This window comes from Rutilus rutilus (assembly GCF_951802725.1).
Source record: "Rutilus rutilus genome assembly, chromosome: 25".
Lineage (NCBI taxonomy): Eukaryota > Metazoa > Chordata > Actinopteri > Cypriniformes > Leuciscidae > Rutilus > Rutilus rutilus.
The window spans coordinates 17,014,017-17,033,422 of record NC_140229.1 but is presented as its reverse complement, the minus strand read 5'-3'; the positions used below and the strand labels follow the sequence as shown (position 1 = coordinate 17,033,422).

Here is a 19,406-nt window from a genome sequence, read left to right as displayed (position 1 = left end):
GTGTTACAAATTTTTTACAGTGTACTTATTTTTACAATTTTGTTTGATGATGCTGGTGCTACAGATATTACACACTTCACAAAACCTCTGACTGAAGACAATCATCTTTTCATACCTGCTGGACAAAGATATCTGATATAAAATATATCTGCACCCACGAGTGTTCTGCTGAAAGGACCTATTAACTACTCAGTTTTATCACTCCCTCATTCACCACTAGTATATGAACCACTCACCATCTCTCACCCTCTCCCTCTCTCTCTCTCTCAGCCCCCAATAAAAGCTCAGGAAATGATGAGCATCCTTCAGAGTCCACATGACAGACAGACAGAACGCGGAGGAAAGTCAGAGACAGCGAGAGCTAAGTAACCAACAACCCTGAGAGCGAGAGAGGGTTGAAAAATCAGGAGATAAAATACAAAAACAGGGAATAGAGATTTTTTCAAACCAAGATCAAAGTGAGGAAAGTGAAGAACTCTTTTGAAGATGGGTGTGGTGTTGGGGACCTTCTCTATGCACACCAAACAGGTCACCTACAGGACAGGTAGGATCCAATTTACACATTAACCAGTTAGAAATACGTTCACTAATGTGTTATTGGTTTGTGAGATCGAAGGATAGATAGATGAGAAAAATTAGAGAATTAGACAATATTAGATTCAGTGTCATTTTGATGATTTTTAATAGATTTCTTTGAGGTTATGCCTTTTATTTCTTTTATTACACTTATCAATCTTGTTCCTCTTAGTGTGTGACTTGAATGTCTGCATGTGTGTTTCTAACCCAGATCATTTTTGGAGAAAAAAATTGCAACAGAATGCCCTTGAAGTTGGCTAAATCAGAAAAACCCCTCTTGGGGCCGTGTTAAATGGGGGAAATGGTTCATAAAGAGACTAAATAATTTTGTATTCACTTCCACAAATTCCAGAATTGATATCTCAAAGGGCAAGCAAATAGCAATTTTAATTAGCCAAATTTTAGTTTCAATAAAGTCAATGAGAAGTCTGCATGTGCGAAGGATGAATTGAATGTGTTGGCATATGCTGGCATGGGTTCCATACAAGGCATTATGAGTTATGAAAGTATTACATGGCCATTTATTCCATGGAGGATGGAGGAGGCGGAAAACCGGAGTGATCAGGCTGCAAGTATGTGATAAGAAAATGCATAAAAAGAGGAAAAAGAGAAGGCGGATTGTTAGTGATTATTTATGCCTTGAAGGATAATTAACCTACACTGTATGCAAAATTACCATTTCTGATTCGCCACAGCCTTAATGCACTACAGAATACCGAAGCAAATCAACAAATCAACAACACTGCACTCACATGTGTGAGCATGTGTTTATACTCACTCATAAGAGCAATAGAGAGCCACACTTCATACAAACACACACGTATACACACATCGGAGACCTGAAGAAAGATTAAGGAGCCGAGAGGATTACGAGTTCTGGGCAGAAAGACAGAAAACTTGTTTGAAGTCTTCAGTAAAATCCCCAGGAGTTACAGGAGCTGTCTGTGAGTTTATAACTAGAGAAAAACTGTGTGTCAGCTACGGCACTCAGCCCTGACGGACTATAACTTCTGCTGGATTTCTGAACGCCGCTGCTTCAGGTTCATGCATTGGGGATAAAAACTGTGAGGATGATCACTAGAGATTTCAGTTTCAACTTTAAATAGTGTTTCTCTAGTTTTGTAGTTTGTAGGAATGGCCTATAAAGCACTGCGACTGCACTATGTTTTAAAATACTATGTTTGTGTTTGTGTTAAACCCGTAGGTTTAACTCACTTAGGAATAGTTGTACTTGGTGGACTTTCCTTTAACCCCTAAAATGTCACCCCCCTTTTTGAGAATGGACATTAAAATGCACTATTCAAACTTAAATGGTTGTAATTCAAGAATGCTTTGGAATACAGACCTAAGTTTGGTCTTGTTTTAAAGAAAACACTCAGTAGATTATTGCTGAAGTGAAAGCATAAAATCAAAAAATGAAAGTATGAAAAAGTTATAGAAGTTTAAATTTATAGTAAATCAAATATACTGTACTTAATATTTTTTCTTTTATATAAAATATATATGTTTTACAAAATATTTTTACTATACAATTACTATAAAATCAAAGCAATATATCTAACCAAAGTTGATGTCAAAAAAATTGAAGTTCCCATGAGATTTTGTTTAGGCGTAATACCAATAATAGCCACTGGGTGACATACATTCCAATTAAAGCTGCCGTCGGCAAAAAATTTTTGGTCATATTCAGTGAAATCGACACTATAATCCGACAGAACAACATAAATAAGGAGGTTTTAGAAAAAAAACCGAGCTTCTAACTCCACCTGGAGCGTGTTATTTGTTTTGCAAAAATCCACCGCTCCCGTCTCATCGGGTCCAATCAGCGCAGGGAGGTGTGAGATCTGACTGTCAATCACTGTTCGTGCACACGCCACAGATCCCCCCTCCCTCGCGCAGGCGCGCACATTACAATATCACATGCACACGACATGCCTAAAGTTCGCCTGAAGATTGTATTATTTATTGTATTGGTTATTGTTATCTATGGATAGATTAGCCAGGGCAGCCTACCTCCGAGTCCATGGTGTTGATCGATGCTGAAGAGACGCGCGCGTTCACAGAAAATCAGGTACACACGCACTGACGATGGGCGGGTGCTCGTTGGTAGTGGGGGAGGGGCACGAGAGTTGTAAACATTCAAAATTTTGGCTAAATCCACTCAATCTGCCAGACTTGCCGACTGCAGCTTTAATTTAATTGTATGTATTCTGCCGTAACAAATTACTACATTTCTGTCCAAATATCACTTCTCTCACAAAATTTTGAACCTTGAGACTCAGACCTTTCTGACAATATGTGTTTTGTCAAGATTAGAAAAGGTTTTGATCATAAATTATGAAACATGATGACGCCCAAAAGGGGAGGAGCCCGATGAAAGAATTTAGAGTACCATTTCTATGGTAACGCAACGTCCCATTTCAAAACGGGTTTCACAGGATGAATTCTGAGTTCGTAAGCTTTCAAACGATACCTATTTTATGATAACTACTAAAATATGTAATGTAATAAAAAAAGGCGATAAAAAAGATAATATTATATTTTAGAGGATAATATACATATTATACTTTTTAGAGGATAATATTATTTTATATATTTTTTTATTGACAAATACTAGATTATATGTTTTATTATTAACTTTTAGCATGAAAACCAAAGTTTCAATTATTAAAAGTGTGTGCGTCGACTTTTTGTGACAAAGGTCAGAACTCCTGTTATGATGTAGATTTTTTGAGGTGCACTCTTGTCATAAATGTATCTATTACTGTTCCTACATAATTTGTAACAAAAAACAGTGCTAAAATATCTATTTTACGTCCCGCTAGCAGTTAACAGGTAATTTTAGACATCACAAAACAAGTTATTAAACAAAATCAATACCTAGACTGTAAATAAAGCTGACAAACAGTGAAAGCATGCAGCCTTATTAATTATTTACGCCCCGGTGCATGCTGGGAAAACCAGCTTGAATAGCTGTCACCCTTGCTGCATCAAAAATCGTAGGCTTATATTATATATTAGGTACATTTGGTTTAAAACTTATTTAGCAACCATTAAAAAAGTATGTTTTATTTAGTATGAATGTATGTAGTATGAAAATTGGAAGTAGTATATCCGCCATATTGTCATGGTCATGTGACCTACGGTAGTTGCGACACTTCACTTCCATTCACAAATCCTCTCCCGTGGCCTCATGGGATTGTAAAGCGTCCATCGAATGCACTTCAGAATCTCAACGGAAGTAGTAGGCCATTTGGGTACTTTTCGCCTATACTGTTTTATACTATGAATTCGGACATACTCGGCTCACATACAGTACTGTTTCCGCTAACTATATAGTATTTGGACACAGCGCCTAATTTTACACCTTGGAAATTTTCTAATAATCAATCGATCAATCAATAAATCAATTAATCAAGGTTTTTTTTTTTCTATTTTGTGATAGACACTTAATATAACAAACCAACCTAAGTAATATTTACTTAAAGTCACTAGTTACTATTCATTAGTTACAGTTACTTAAAGCTTTAATTGAACATAGAATTGACTACAAAATTAGTTTAAATACATGGTTTATATTGGGTGTATTTTATTCATTTTGAAGCTATACAAGGGTTCAGGCTGTTATTCGCACCATTGCATGTTTCCAAGGGTAAGCAAATCATCTGTAACCATCTCCCAAGTGCATTAAGCAATAAGGCGTCTGAATAGAGAAAGTCCAACATAGACACTTTTTGAGTGGGAAAAAGAGGCTTACACCTGCTTGCGTGGATTTTACACATGCCAGTCGTTTGCTGGATATTATTGTTTCTCTTCCATGGACGAGTGCCAAAGCAAGAGGAATTCCATTACAAACGTCTTTATCCTGTGTAAGGCAGGTGGTGTGTGATAGAGATGAAGAGAAAGAGAGTGTGTTTTGTGCAGACAGGGTTGTGGTGATGGAGTGCAGATGTCTATGTGCTAGCTAGAGGATATCTCTGGATATCTTGGCCTGATTTTCAGGTCAGTCCTGCTGGATTTGCGTAATACGGAGCAGTGAGGGTTGATATTATGTAATTATTCATTACCTTCAACTTCTCTCCACACTCCCAGCCCAAAGTTTGTCCGTCTGAAGTCTCTTTTTTTTTGTATTATTAATAAGGTTACAGATCTGCTGTTTTGAAACTCAGACATCCCTTATTGGCAATTTCTTTTCCTCTGTAGTCTCTATCTTGCTTTATCTCTGTTTCCGTCTTTTTAATCAGAAACGTTTGTTGGATCGGTTCCCTACTAATGAGGGAAAGCATGAAACAAAACAATAGGTCATTTTACAATGCATTCAAATGGTATATGTACAGTACACAAACAAAAAAGCACATTTGTGCATAAATTACTTTGTGATTTGATCCATGACCATGATGATCCATGTGTAATGATCCATGAATCATTCTTATCTGAGTCACGCACAATGGCTGGAAATAAACAATGGATGATAAAACAAACTACTTACAGTCGTACCACAGCTCATTTGATGAATGTGGATCAGGATTTGCCAACATTATGGGGACCAAATGACTCCACAAATGCAGTAAAATCTGAAATATCTTACAATGACCAGCCAGTGATACACTGTAAAAAATGTTTGTACAAACAAGACTAAAAATGCTACAGTAAAACCATGTTAGAATAGTTCTACATTTTAATGTTTTAACTTTATTTGTTATTATTGTAATTTTACTGTAAAATATTGTCAAAAGTATGAATTACAATAATTTACGATGAAAACAGTAAAGGAGATTCCCTGCATGACACGTGACTACATTTTATATGTAAGCAATTTAGTTTCTTATTTTTGTTCTCAGTAATTTACATTAGGGTGTTTTGTATAAAATATTATGTTATTTACTTAGTGGTTATTATTTGTTTAAAGTAAAAAGCAGATTTTTTGTTGTAGCTTGGTAAATTAACATTATATCACATAATGAAATGCAGTATTCGGTTATAATTTTTATAATTAGTTATAACTTTTAACATGCCATCCCATAATATGTGAAACATTGTCACAATATTTTTATGGTCAATTTCAGGCAACCACAGCGGCTGTTTATTTATTTATTTATGTATTTTTTACATATCATTTTTATAGTGTTCCAAGGTAAAATGCTTGATAAACTAACAAATAAGTAATAATACAAATATAATAATCAAATAATAATAAATAAAACCCATAAATAATAATAATAAAGTTTTAAAGGGATAATATTTTTGGATATTTCACTCAAAAGAAAAAGTTGTGTCACCATTTGTTAAAGTTGTTGGGGGGGGGGGGGGGGGGGGGGGGTGTATTATTATTATTATTATTATTTATTATTACCATGAAAGTAAATTCATTTTGGGGTGAATTATCCCTTTTAAAATGGTTTCTGTTAGTTTCAGATGCAAGGTTAGAGGATAAACATCATTAGCTCAGTATAAAAACAACAGAGGTCAATAGCATCCCTACTAAGATAGAACAACAAATGTATGTGCGTATAAGAGCAGCAGTGTGTAGACGAAAGTCATCATCCATCTTGCCACATTCAGTGTAAAAAAATTGAGATCTGCTTGCTGTATGTGCGTGTGCAATAGAAAGGAGCATTTCATCCTCACACTCTTCCTACTGCTTCCCATCATGCAGAGCAACAGTTCCTGACACCAAATAACAAACGGGACCCAGCAGAAACAGCCCGAGCGAGAGCAAAGAGAGAGAAATGAAAGGAGTGAGAGGGAGGGAAATTTGTGGGAGGGGCATCAATGAAGCAACCATATGCTTTTAGCAAGAAAATTCCAGCTTGTCTTCATTCACTGACAAGTAAGAGAAGAGTGGAGAGGAAAACAAGAGCAGGGGCTTCAACAAAGAAAGACAGACTGGCGGACTCAACGCTTATTAGTTTGAACGTCGTGTCTCTGCGGTGACAACATGGGAGCAGTAGTGGGCACATTGACTATGCAGACAAGACAAAGACCATCCAGAGCCAGAGGTATGTTGACAAATGACAGATTATCCGACTTGTACTCGCATAAATAATGGTGCATTATTGTTCAGAAACACTGAAGCACAAGGAGTTTTGAAGTATCAACAACAGCATCAATGTCTAACTCAGACCCTGAAAGGACTGAAAGAGCACTCAAAGAAAAGAAGTGCCCTATTTGTGATGGATAACACTTGAAAAAAAGATGTGATCTTTCCCTCCTCTTTCAAGAGAGCTGATAGAGGATGGAATGGATGCATGGTTGAAACAGAGAAGATATGCAGTAGACAAGCAACATATCACGGTCTGCTGTTTACAAATGATGGTTTAACCTCATCCCTCACTGATAAACATCATCGCTAGAGTGTGTGTGTGTGTGTGTGTGTGTGTGTGTGTGTGTGTGTGTGTGTGTGTGTGGCATCTTGGTACGTGAGCGGTTGTTTTAACACTCTGCTCACATATCAACCCTCTTCCTGTTCACATGCGCCCTGGTGTAGTTGTCATGGAGACAGCTTTCTAATGCTTGGTACAGCAGATGATGGGATGTTATGATCGACATGACAGCATTATACATACAGCACTGCAACTGTTCTTGATCAATTCACATGGATCACAAGTTTAATCATGGTTAAACTCGAGTAATACTATGCATCATTCATTGATTCATTCAATCACTAAATAATACACTATTAGAGGTCAACTGCACAGCAAATAAACAGGAATCTATTGAAACTAATATAATAAGAAATCTATAAAAAATCTCTGTGCTTATACATTTAAATACATTAAAGCAGCACTCAGTAGCTTCGGGATTTCTTCGCTGTATTCTCGCTTTTTGCTCGCATGTTTCTCTCTAGAGCTCCCCCCACAGCTTCGGAATAGATATTTGCCAACACTGTTGTAAAAACTCGTTGGTGATTCTCAGACACCAGAGGCTAGTAGATCAACGACATCAAAGCAGATGGGACATTCTTTAAAACGTCTTCTTCATTCGGGTTCGAACAGCGTGAGGGAGCGCAATAATGACAGTATTTTAGCAGATTTCTTTTGGCCGTAAAGCAATTGTTTACATCGCGAGACCTGATATCACGCGAGACTTCCAAAGTTGCAAGTGCGTATTTTCCGCTCACGGGCACCAGGGGGGTGCGAAACGACCACCATTCAACTCGAAATAAGTAATATAACCATTCCAATGACTCCGAAGCTGTTCAGTTAAGGTAAAAAAAGTTACTTAGTTCACCTTTAAATATATTTTAAAATATATATATATATTTTGGTAGCCTGGTAATACCAAACTCTTCTACTTCGCTTTGCTTCGTAGACAGAGTCTGGAAGGGCGTAATTGAAAAATGTTTTCTTTCTCGCGGGGGGGGGGGGGGGGGGGCGCTTGTCTGAAGTTTAAAATAATTGGTTACCCGTAAGCCAATCACATAACGTTTGGTTATGGCGTGTGTTATGCGCATGCTCAGCCGCATCTGACTTCCACTGTAAACACATGTATGATGCGAAAACAAAACCATCGAGCGAAATACCGGAGTGAACATGGCTGTGAACGACTTTTGCAGATTATGTGAAGTAAATCTACGCATCCACGGTACAATCAGCGTCTACGTCACGGCTCTCAGCCCACCCTCTGTTCGTTGATTGGCCGGCTGTTTTGAGGCCGGAGGAAAACGGGGAAAACGGTCGCTATCTCAGACTGAGTACAGAAGCGAACTGAAATTGAGCGGAAGTACGAAGTCTGACGTAGTCAGGCAAATATTTTGGGGGAAAGTATTAAAAAATCCTTGACATTTTAAAGCCATTAAACGGGAGAGAGAATGACATATATATCCTCAACAATCTCTTAACCTCAGTGGTCTAATGCAAAATGAAATGAAACTGCTTCCATCTGGCAGATGGTCTTTACTTCCCTTTGCTCCATCCAAGACTTTTTATACTGGCCTGAGATGCCTTTGCTTGGCTTCTCGTCTCTATCTGAGGGGTGTGACTCAACCCCGGTCCTAATAAGAGGGGAGTTTAGATCTGCAGTAACAAGTGATTTACACAGCCTTTACAGCAGCTGCTCATGAATATTCATCCTGCTGTTTATCTATTTGTTTGCTATTTGTCACTTTTCCCTGACATCTTATCCTATAGATCACTGCGTGCTCCCTTGCGGTAGAATGTGGGCGGCTTGCTCTGGTTAATTACCTCTTAAGGGATATAGTTGAGTTTGACGTCAAAGGCTGGCTTCTAAATTACAGTCTTATATATAACCCCAGAGTGCTGAACTGGAATTATTTGTTGTCTTACACTTGGCCTGTACTGAGAAGATGCCAACTTGATTTAACCTGTCTTTAGAACTGGCTCATTAAAATGCTCATGTTTGACACTGAATTAGCTAATTAAATAAAATACAACACTCTGCAATCATAATTAATTACTGGTTTTCATTTGGCAATCATATGTTATAGTGTGTCATTATATCTAATTGCATGTCAAACGATGATCTCTGCACTGGTAACAACATCTCATTTTAATTTTTGTCATAACTGATTTCCATAACAATTTGCTTGGAGTTTACCAATTTCAATCTGCAGTTATTTCCTAATGAGTTCACATGTATCATCATTAATTTAAGAGATCATCTCAGTTATAAAATCAATAAAAGATAGACATCATAACAAGAAGACAAGAAGGCTTGTGCTGATGTTGTTTTAAACTTTCATCTATCTCTGTGCTAGAGGAAGCACTCTAATGGCACTAATAGCAGCTTGAATGGAGAATGTGTCTTTAAAGTTTATTTTAGTGTGTTCCTACTGCCACTGTTTTCAAGGGCTTTGTTGCTGTTTTAAGCATTAAAGAGGAAGAGAGAGCAATAGATGGATGAAGAGAGAGAGTTTCAGACACACGCTGTGTTCTGTTGCACTTCGGCTCTCCAAGACCTTTTTTTTTCATGTGCTGATATCTCTCTCCTTCTCCATCTTTCAACTGATCTCTCTGTTTTCCCCTACTAAAAACACATCTTCAACCCATTCTGTCTTTTGTGTAATAGCCGTCTTTTCCATTTTCAGTTTCCAAGTAATTTATTGCCATTATTGTTTTGCATAACAAAACACACACACACACACACAAAACATTACATTAAATAAAATAAAATAAAATAAAATAAAGAATATAAAATAATATAAATATAAAATAAAATATAATTTACACATTAAAGGAACACGCCACCGTTTTTTTAAATAAGGGTTATTCACCGTCTCCCCTACATTTAGATTTTTTTTGCGTTTTTTCATAAACGCATTTTTGTCTCAGGGCATGCATTGTCTTAGTCTGGCAGCGCCGACGCTAGCTTAGCTTAGCATAGCATAATGAATGGAATCCTTTGTTGCCGGATAGCATGTCAAGAGTAAAAGCGTATTCACAACGAGTACAAATGCAGAATAAGTCTAGGCGATTTCCTAGGCAGATATTGACTTGGGACTATATTGGGGTGAAGCACAGGCGAAGCACTGCTACTTGGGCACAGAGATATCAGATATCTTGGGCACAGAGATAGCGGATTTCAGGTGTTGCGTGATATCTCTGCACCCAAGAAGTGCTTCGCCTGTGCTTCACCCCAATATAGTCCCATGTCAATATCTGCCTTGGAAATCGCCTAGTCTTAATCTGTATTGCTATTTGTACTTCTTGTGAATACGCAGGCCACAAGAAGTAATTTGTTTTTTTTTACTTTTACTCAGGACATGCTATCCGGCAACAAAGGATTCCATTCATTATGCTAAGCTAAGCTAGCGGCGGCACTGCCAGACTAAGACAATGCATGCACTGAGACAAAAATGTGTTTGTCCACCTACATGTAGGGGAGATGGTGAATAACCCCTATTTTAAAAAAAAAAACGGTGGCGTGTTCCTTTAATTGTGCCGGTAATGCTCTCTGCCTTTCTACATATTTCACCTTAGGTTTTCTCTCAACTTCCATTTTCATTCTCACTCTCACATCAGTTTGCATGTGTTAAAAAGAAGAGAGGTGATAATTAAGACTGATGAAATGAGGGGCTGCTCTGTTCAGTTAGCAGCTTCAAATCATTCCAGTGAGATATATTCACTACACTCTTATCACAGTTATCAGACAGATCGGAAAATGTCTGGGAGTTGTTCAAGACACATTCAGTCACGATTCAAGCTTATATTCTCCATCACAAACATATCTTGTCAAACTGGTTATAATAGCTTCAGTCTTTCCAAATAGACAGAATTTGTTTTAAAATGTCAGAGATCTGTTAGAGATTAAAGGGATACTCCACTTTTTTTGGAAATAGGCTCATTTTACAACTCCCCCAGAGTTAAACAGTTGCCGTTTTCGAATCCATTCAGCCGAACTCCGGGTCCGGCGGTACCACTTTTAGCATAGCTTAGCATAGATCATTGAATCGGACAGGACCATTAGCAACTCTCTCAAAAAAATGACCAAAGAGTTTCGATATTTTTCCTATTTAAAACTTGACTCTTCTGTATTTCTAGGCTGATATGGCTAGGAACTATACTCTCATTCCTGCGTAATAATCAAGAAAATTTGCTGCTGTACCATGAGTGCAGGAATGAGAGTATAGTTCCTAGCCATATCAGCCTAGAAAATCGCAACTTTACATTTTCCGTCGGTCTTAGTACACGATGTAACTACAGAAGAGTCAAGTTTTAAATAGGAAAAATATCGAAACTCTTTGGTCATTCTTTTGAGAGAGATGCTAATGGTCTTGTCCGATTCAATGATCTATGCTAAGCTATGCTAAAAGTGGTACCGCCAGACCCGGAGATCAGCTGAATGGATTCGAAAACGGTAAAACTCAACTGTTTAACTCTGGGGGAGTTGTAAAATGAGCCTATTTCCAAAAAAAGTGGAGTATCCCTTTAAAACTGAAGCAAACAAGCCTGGCAAAGAAATGAAGAGCAAGCTGAAGAATCTGAAAATAGCTGGTGCAAAGAAAAGATTGGGATCTGACTTTGGAGAGTGTGTTGTGTTTTAAGATAATACTACAATGATTTTGTCATCATTAACTCACCTTCATGTTGTTCCAAATCCTTATGGCTTTCTTTTATCTGTGGAACACAAAAAGAAGACGTTTATAAGAATGCTGACATGCTCTTTCCAAATGGTGTAAATAAATGATGACCAGGGACTGTTAAACTCATAAAATTATAGAAAGCATCACAATAGTATCATACAATTCATGCACAATATTAAAAGGCTTCAGATGTCATCTCATAGCTTTTACATAACTGTTTACTGATTTCTTTATAAAAGATAATCATGGAACTGGGAAGAAAAACATTAGATCATTTTTAGCTATGATGAATTTAACTCAGACATAACCAGCATCATATAGGCGGTGTAGACACATCTGAGTGAAATGTCCACACTGACCGAACTTTCCAAGGAACAGAACAGAAAAAAGGGAGACAAACTCTGACAACGGCAGCATATCATATACTACTGTTCAAAAGTTTAGGGTCAGAAAGATTATTATTGTGTAATATAATTACAATTTAAAATAACTGTTTTATATTTTTATATATTTTCAAATGTAATTTATTCCTGTGATGCAAAGCTACATTTTCAGCATCATTACTTCAGTCCTTGTCACATAATAATCCTTCCGAAATCATTCTAATATGCTGAATTGATGATCAAGAAACATTTTTTTATTATTAATAATATTGAAATAGGTTGTGCTGCTTAATATTTTTTTGCAGTAATCTTGATAATAGCTTTCAGGATTCTTTGAGGAATAAAAAGTTCAAAAGAGCAGCATGAAATATTTTGTAATGTTATAAATGTTTTTACTGACACTTTTGGTCAATTTAATGCATCATTGCAGAATAAAAGCAATACTTTTTTTTCACACACACACACACACAAAAATATACTTTTGAATAGTTGTATGTTGTATTTTGGATGATAATGTCCCCGGTCCTCAGTCAACCAGCATAAACCAGCCTGTAATAACCTGGAAATTCATACTACTCTGAGCAGGTCTTTTTCTGTGATAAACATGATATCATCAGTTCATTTGTTTTCCATAATTTGTCCAAACTAGTCTGAAATGGCTAATGGGATTATTCTTTATCTTCTTGTGTGACTGTGATGGTGCATTTATGTGATCAGGAAAAATGGACAGTGTTGAGAGCTGTATGCAGGATATAAAGAATGAATAAAACTCATGAGTGACTGAGAGCTGTTACTGGAGTGGCCGTGCTATAAATCACAGGGCTAATGTGGCCATATGTTGAGTAAAGGGGAAAATTGAGGTCAGATTGTCATGCAATGACAATTTAAAGGTGCTATATGTCATTTTTTCACTGTACTAAAGAATAAAAATACCATACTATGTGTGCAGATATTTAGGAAACTTCAACTAAGTTACTTATTTCGCAGAAAAACAATTCTAGCCTACTTTGAAATGTGCATTCCATGTCAGAAACTCAGAATGTCTGTTTTTGTTTTGATCTGTGCGAATATACTATAGCTTAGTATAATAATATTAATAATATTAATAGTATTTAATTGTATTTTGACACCACATGTTGCCAGTTGGCGGAAAACACAGCGTATTGCAGCCATGCAAAGCCAGCAAACGACCTGGGTCAGAGATCGCAGATTCTACTCGACCTAAAAAGCCAGGCATCCATCTAAAAATCTCTATGAACGGGAGCATATTAAAGGGGGTGGTTGATTATGATATCAATTTTTTTACTTTAGTTAGTGTGTAATGTTGCTGTTTGAGCATAAACAACATCTGCAAAGTTACGACGCTCAAAGTTCAAAGCAAAGGGAGATATTTTCTTTTACAGAAATAGCTTTTTAAGGACTAACAGTTAGTACAACAAACGGCTGGTAGGAACTACAATGAGCTTCTTCACAGGTTAGTGACATTAGGCCTACTAAAATTGACATAAACCCTGCCCTGGGAACGCGATTTATAGATTATCATGACAGAATATGCTAATCAATGACTAGAAGATATAGGCTAACGTAAAGTTAGTTAACTCCACAATAAGCTACATAAATTCATCAACTAACCATTCAGAAATGTCATGTTGCATTCTACATGTTGTCACTTCTTCTTGAGTCTCTCCATCTTTGTCCGACTCAGGTTTAAACATAAAAGTCTAAAAGGTTTAGAAATTTCCAGTTTGTGTCTGAGGTAATCAAATTTGCCACCACACGAGCTCTTGAAGCTCTGCCATCTGCCATCTGAGCTGCTGCTCATTTGCATTTAAAGGGACACGCACAAAAACAGCAGCACGTTTTTGCGCACCCTCAAAAGGTGACAATTTTAAAATGCTGTAAAAGAATTATCTGTGGGGTATTTTGAGCTAAAACTTCACATACACACTCTGGGGACATCAGAGACTTATTTTACATCTTGTGAAAAGGGCATTATAGAACCCCTTTAAAAAGATACATCAACAGCCTTAGGGGCCGATCACACCTAACGCATTTTTTGCAGTGAGAGGCGCCTGTTTTCAATTGGTTTCCTATGGCAGCGAGCGTTCTGCGCGCTGTTTATGCGCCTGCTGCGCCTCGCGTTTTACCGCCCGCTGCGCTTCGCGTTTTTGAAGTTGAAAAAAAAGCAACTCCGAGCGGAAAAAGCACCCGACGTCATCGCGTTTTTTTTCACTGTCCAATTGAATGAAGTGAGAGGCGGGCCTTCCGTTTTAGTGATAAAAGCTACAGTTGCTTGAACGCCAGGAGAGTGCGATGGAGGAGGATAAACTTGTGGTGCTCTCGCAGGTTACCAGGCGCTTAACGACTTCACGACTGTAACTACCACAATGTTAACAGAAAGTAAATATATTTAATAAAAGGCTGATTTGACGTTTACTTGACTGTCAGGATAGTTGTTTCAGTGGTTGCCTAGCAACATAAAAAACGCAGCGTACTGCTCGTTCTGTGTGATGGTAAGGCCGTGTGTCCACCAAAGCGTTTTTAGCCAGCTGAAAACGCTAGGCGCTCTGCTAAAAACGCTCAGCTGTGGGCGCTTAAGGCCGTGTGTCCACCAAAGCGTTTTTAGCCAGCTGAAAACGCTAGGCGCTCTGCTAAAAACGCTCAGCTGTGGGCGCTTAAGAGCGTTTTGGCAGCGCAGCTTTGTTCCGTTATTATGCTTGTTGTTGACATCTGTTGACGTTGTACAAGCAGAATCATGTGGCGGGCGGACGCGGTTGGTCGGTGTGGTATTAGTCCCGCCCCTCCTCCACTGTGATTGGACGGTTGGGTAAAAAGTGACAGTGATGAGCGCTGCGTTTTACCAAAAGTTGAACATTCTTCAACTCTCGGCGACCAATAAAAAACGCCGAACGCTCAGCGCTTCAGCGTGAAAGAGACGCTCAGCGCCTCGTTACGCTCATGGCGTTTTAAAAACGCGGCGCTCCCATTGAAAACAATTGAAAAAACGCGCCAGCCGCGAGTAAAAACGCTTTGGTGGACACACGGCCTAAAAGCTGTGCACCTCGCGTTTTCGAACCTGAAAAACGCGTTAGGAGTGATCGGCCCCTTACAGTGTCTTCCATTGTCAATTACTGCAGTCACTCCTGTTGCGTGTCCTCAATCTGGCAACCCGCATTAGCATAGAGTCTGAGGGCCCGTCCACACGGAGACGCGTTTCGCTGTATACGTATAAATTTTTTATCGTATTGGCGTTTCGTCCACACGGATCCGGCGTTTTGGGAGACTGAAACCGCTATTTTTTGAAACCGGGTCCCAAAGTGGATAAATCTGAAAACGACACCCTTGCGGTTTCGTGTGTACAGCCAATCCGTATATTTTGTGAAACGATGATGTCATCACATCACGTGTCGTCTGTGTCACGAGTAACAGCAACAACAATAAAGGCGGACTTATATGATCGTATTCGTGCTGCAGAAGCTACTAAGCCTACTAGCTTTATTACAGCAAAATCTATTGCTTCTCTGCAACTGTGGTGAGCAAAAAGCGATAATCTTTGTCTTCTTCTTCTTAGTTCGTATACAGCGCGCAAGGTTATGCGCATGCTCAAAGTCTTCTTCTCCGTGTATAGTGTATCTCTGTGGCAGAATTACAGCGCCCTACACTGGTCTGGCATATATACTACACCGTTTTCAGTCGGTTTCAGTGGTTTCGTGTGTACGCAGATATTTCTTGAGACGACGCCGTGTTTACGGAAATTTTTTTTAGAACGAGGAAAAAAAAATATCGGATCGGGAACGCACCGGCTTCGTGTGGACGTGGCCTGAGGAGGGGGCAGGGGAAACAACTCTCCAATATTTAGAATTTTAACTGCAGTATATTTCAACCGCTAGCCAGCTTTCAACATGACATACTGCACCTTTAATTCACAATAGTTTGGAGCCTTATCAAACAGAGAACTTTAGATTTAGACCAACTCAATGGCACAATATCCTGTGTGAATTCAAGCACACACCATTTACATTTGCAGCTCCTTCTTACCTTATTACAGGTATTCCATGTCCCAGAATCACACAATTGGTTGAGGCAAAACTTACATGGATCGCTAGTAACTGAGCTTTTGAAAACTGCACAATGTTCAGACACCTCAGGGAAATCAGTCTACGATTAGATTTCTTATTGATCCCTCTGCACATTTAACGATCCATTTAACAAACTTAGAGAGTAATTTAACATCTCAAATACTACAAACCTTTACCTATGATGTAAGCACCAACACTTTGTGGTTATATAAATGCACATCTTCATGTGTTTGAGTTTGAGGGCATACTGGAGGTTAAAGTGTGTGTGTGTGTGTGTGTGTGTGTGTGTGTGTGTGTGTGTGTGTGTGTGTGTGTGTGTGTGTGTGTGTGTGTGTGTGTGTGTGTGTGTGTGTGTGTGTGTGTGTGTGTGTGTGTGTGTGTGTGTGTGTGTGTACGAAAACCAGAGAGAGGATTTATAAAGGGCTGGGGCATTAATAACAAGATTCAAAGGCTCTCCAGTGTTCTGTGAAAGATGGAGGTCTTCCCCCAAGCAACCCATGGCTATTTTCATTTGTTCTACTGATTTCCCCCATCACCCCATCTGCCTCTCTACCCACAATCACTTCTCCAGTGCTGACACAGCAGCAGGGCCTGCAGGGGGCCGAGTCTGTGTGTGTGTGAGTATCTTGAAACACATGAGTCATCTGAGTTTCTTTACCAAAAAGAAAGCCTTCGAAATGGAGGTGTGTGAGTTCGTTTGCCCTGAGCACCTCTGTTTTTGTGAAGGGAAACAGCCGCTGCGTCCGAAAACGAATGCATCCCTACTGAAAAACAGTAGAAGTATGTCTGAATATTTGAAAAGTACTTGGATTTGGCGAGATTCTGAAGTGCGCATTCGATGGACACTTTACTATCCCATGAGGCCATGGGAGAGGAGTTGTGAATGACCGTGAAGCATCACAACTGGCACTGTAGGTCACAATGACAACATTTCATTCATACTACATACAGTACATTATATATTGAACACACCTTTTTAACAACTGTGAAGTAAGTTTCAAACCAAATGTAGTATGCGATTTTGGACGCAGTGAGCGTGTTCCTAAAGTATCCTCGACAATCCCACAATGCTTTCGTAATCTCACCAAATGCATTGAGAAGAAACAAAGTTATCGGTTATACAAACTAAAGATTATTAACTTTTAGTTTAATCTAAATAATGTTGTTGTTAAAGGGGCATTGAATAGTTAGTTAACTAGTGTTTGCATCTGTGTTCTTTTTTAAGTACTGATACCACAATGGTGTTATGTCACATTTACCTCTGGGAAATTTGTGTGCGGGAGAAAGATTTCGCAACGGGTTCAATTTCGTCACCAGGATTCGCTACATTGACCAAAACTGCTTGGTTTTAAAGTGATTTCTGTGTAAGCAATGCTTGATACATCACTATACTACTGACAGCAAACAACAGAACTTTGTTGCCTGCGAAATTTCACGAATTTGTTCACAACTTTAGATGCTGCCATCTATTGACATGAATCAGCACGATCGTCTCTGAGTTTTAAGTAAATGACGCTGATACTTGTGAGTTTGAGAGAGCAGTCTCTGCACAAAATAAGGAACTTGGGCATCACTGCTCAGGATTTTCTCCATCTTTTGGTCCTGTACTGATATTTATGCTTGGGCTTTTTTTTTTTTTTTTTTGCTTTTCTATCTTCTGGCTCCAGATCTCTCATTAGCCATGTTTCCATCCAAAGTTACAAATTTAACTCATGTGAAAAATTTGAGTACCGCAAAAAACATTAGCAAATAAAGCACAGTTTCCATTCCATGTGTTCAGGAGAACAAAATCATCACTTCCTGGAAAATATAATCTAATTTCCTGGGATATATAATAATATGAATTATTATTATTATTATTAAATTATTTACATTATTTAAAAGTCTGAGATTTCCATATGAAGTCCACCATTTCACATCCAATTCTTCTAGATCCAAACAGTCTGATAAATGTGAACCAATCACGTGAACGAGTGGATCTCTGAGCTGGTGTGAGTGAGTGGAGGCGGGGCTAATTTGCATATTCATAGAACAGCGTATACTAAATGAGGCAAGGGTGTAGCATATACATTCAAGCAATTTTAAGGCATTAAAATATGTTCTCTCTCTAGATAAGGTGGATGATGAATTGGAGATGACAATGGTCAGCCATCGGCCGGAGGGTCTCGAGCAGCTCGAGGCGCAGACCAACTTCACCAAGCAAGAGCTACAAGTCCTTTACAGAGGCTTCAAAAATGTATGTTCCCCAGCATTTCTCCTTCAATCCCACATCAGCACATTTACTTTTCACAAATGTCTTTTGACACGTTTTCACAAGCTTATAGTGTTTATGTAATACATCCTTACGCCTCAATATCTTCTCTTATGAATCATTGCATCTCATCTGCATATACTGTCCCTGTGGCCCTGTTTGCCATGTCTCATCTGTCTTTAAAACTCTGTAAACTCTTTTTGTTCCTCTTTGCATTATCCAGCATGTCACTAATCACTGTGCGCTAGCCTAAAGCAACAGTCAGCTAGTCATATTTCGCAATACCAACCTTCACACGCTGTATTAGACACACACATAAACAGTCAGCAATACACCCACACAGCAGCTCATATTTGTTGCGTTAAAAAAAGCTTTACCAAACATACTGTGTAGTTCTCTATGGCAGTGCACCTACTTGTACATCTCATCAACATATTTGCTTGAGCACTTTTAGTGTCCTTGTTACACGTTACTTGGATTTACTATAGTTATTATTACACTATAAATTATTAAATGCAACTAACCCTAATCCTAACCCTATAGTAAGTCGCTACAGTTCATTATTATTATTCATTATTACATGGCTTGGTTGAATTCTAATGTAGAATGCGGTCTGTTATTTCTTGATAACAGACCGCCGCTAAGTATAACACACCGTTGCCATGAAAAACAGAGCGTTGCTATGGACGCAGGATTCTAACCGTAGAGACGGAATGGACTATTTTCTTTAGCGGAAGCAATACAGTTGTTTTTAAATCAATAAACTCCTTTTTAAATCAATATTTTGTGTCAAATTATTGATTTATTTGGTAGGTAGCCATGTAATAAGCGGAGCAAGGCGGTTGTTATAGCGAATACAACCCCTTCAACCCCTGTCGCGGTTGTATTCGCTATAACAACCGCCTCGCTCTACATTATCCCTTACGTACTCAATGTATAATTACACTGTAACATGGCGACCTTAAAATGAAGTGTAACCCACTTTTAAAATTATATTATATAATATAGTTTTTATTTAACGATAATGTCTGCAGAGCTCCAGTTATCATATCCAATCTGCATATGCACGAATCAGT

The 19,406-nt window shown here is 38.4% G+C and overlaps 1 protein-coding gene across 3 annotated transcripts in view; it reads left to right on the top strand.

Annotated features, from left to right (window-relative positions):
* The window catches only part of kcnip1b (Kv channel interacting protein 1 b), a 43,809-nt gene that overhangs the window by 21,233 nt on the left and 3,170 nt on the right, over positions 1–19,406 (top strand). Inside the window, exons 1-2 of one of the 3 annotated variants that reach the window (XM_084401192.1) lie at positions 308–544; positions 18,191–18,315. In XM_084401192.1, the coding sequence (XP_084257318.1) occupies positions 487–544; positions 18,191–18,315 (183 nt within the window). In that variant the 5' untranslated portion in view covers positions 308–486. Of the gene's footprint in view, positions 1–307; positions 545–6,339; positions 6,576–18,190; positions 18,316–19,406 lie in introns of those variants that run through there. The other 2 variants (XM_084401191.1, XM_084401190.1) reach the window with 2 other exon arrangements.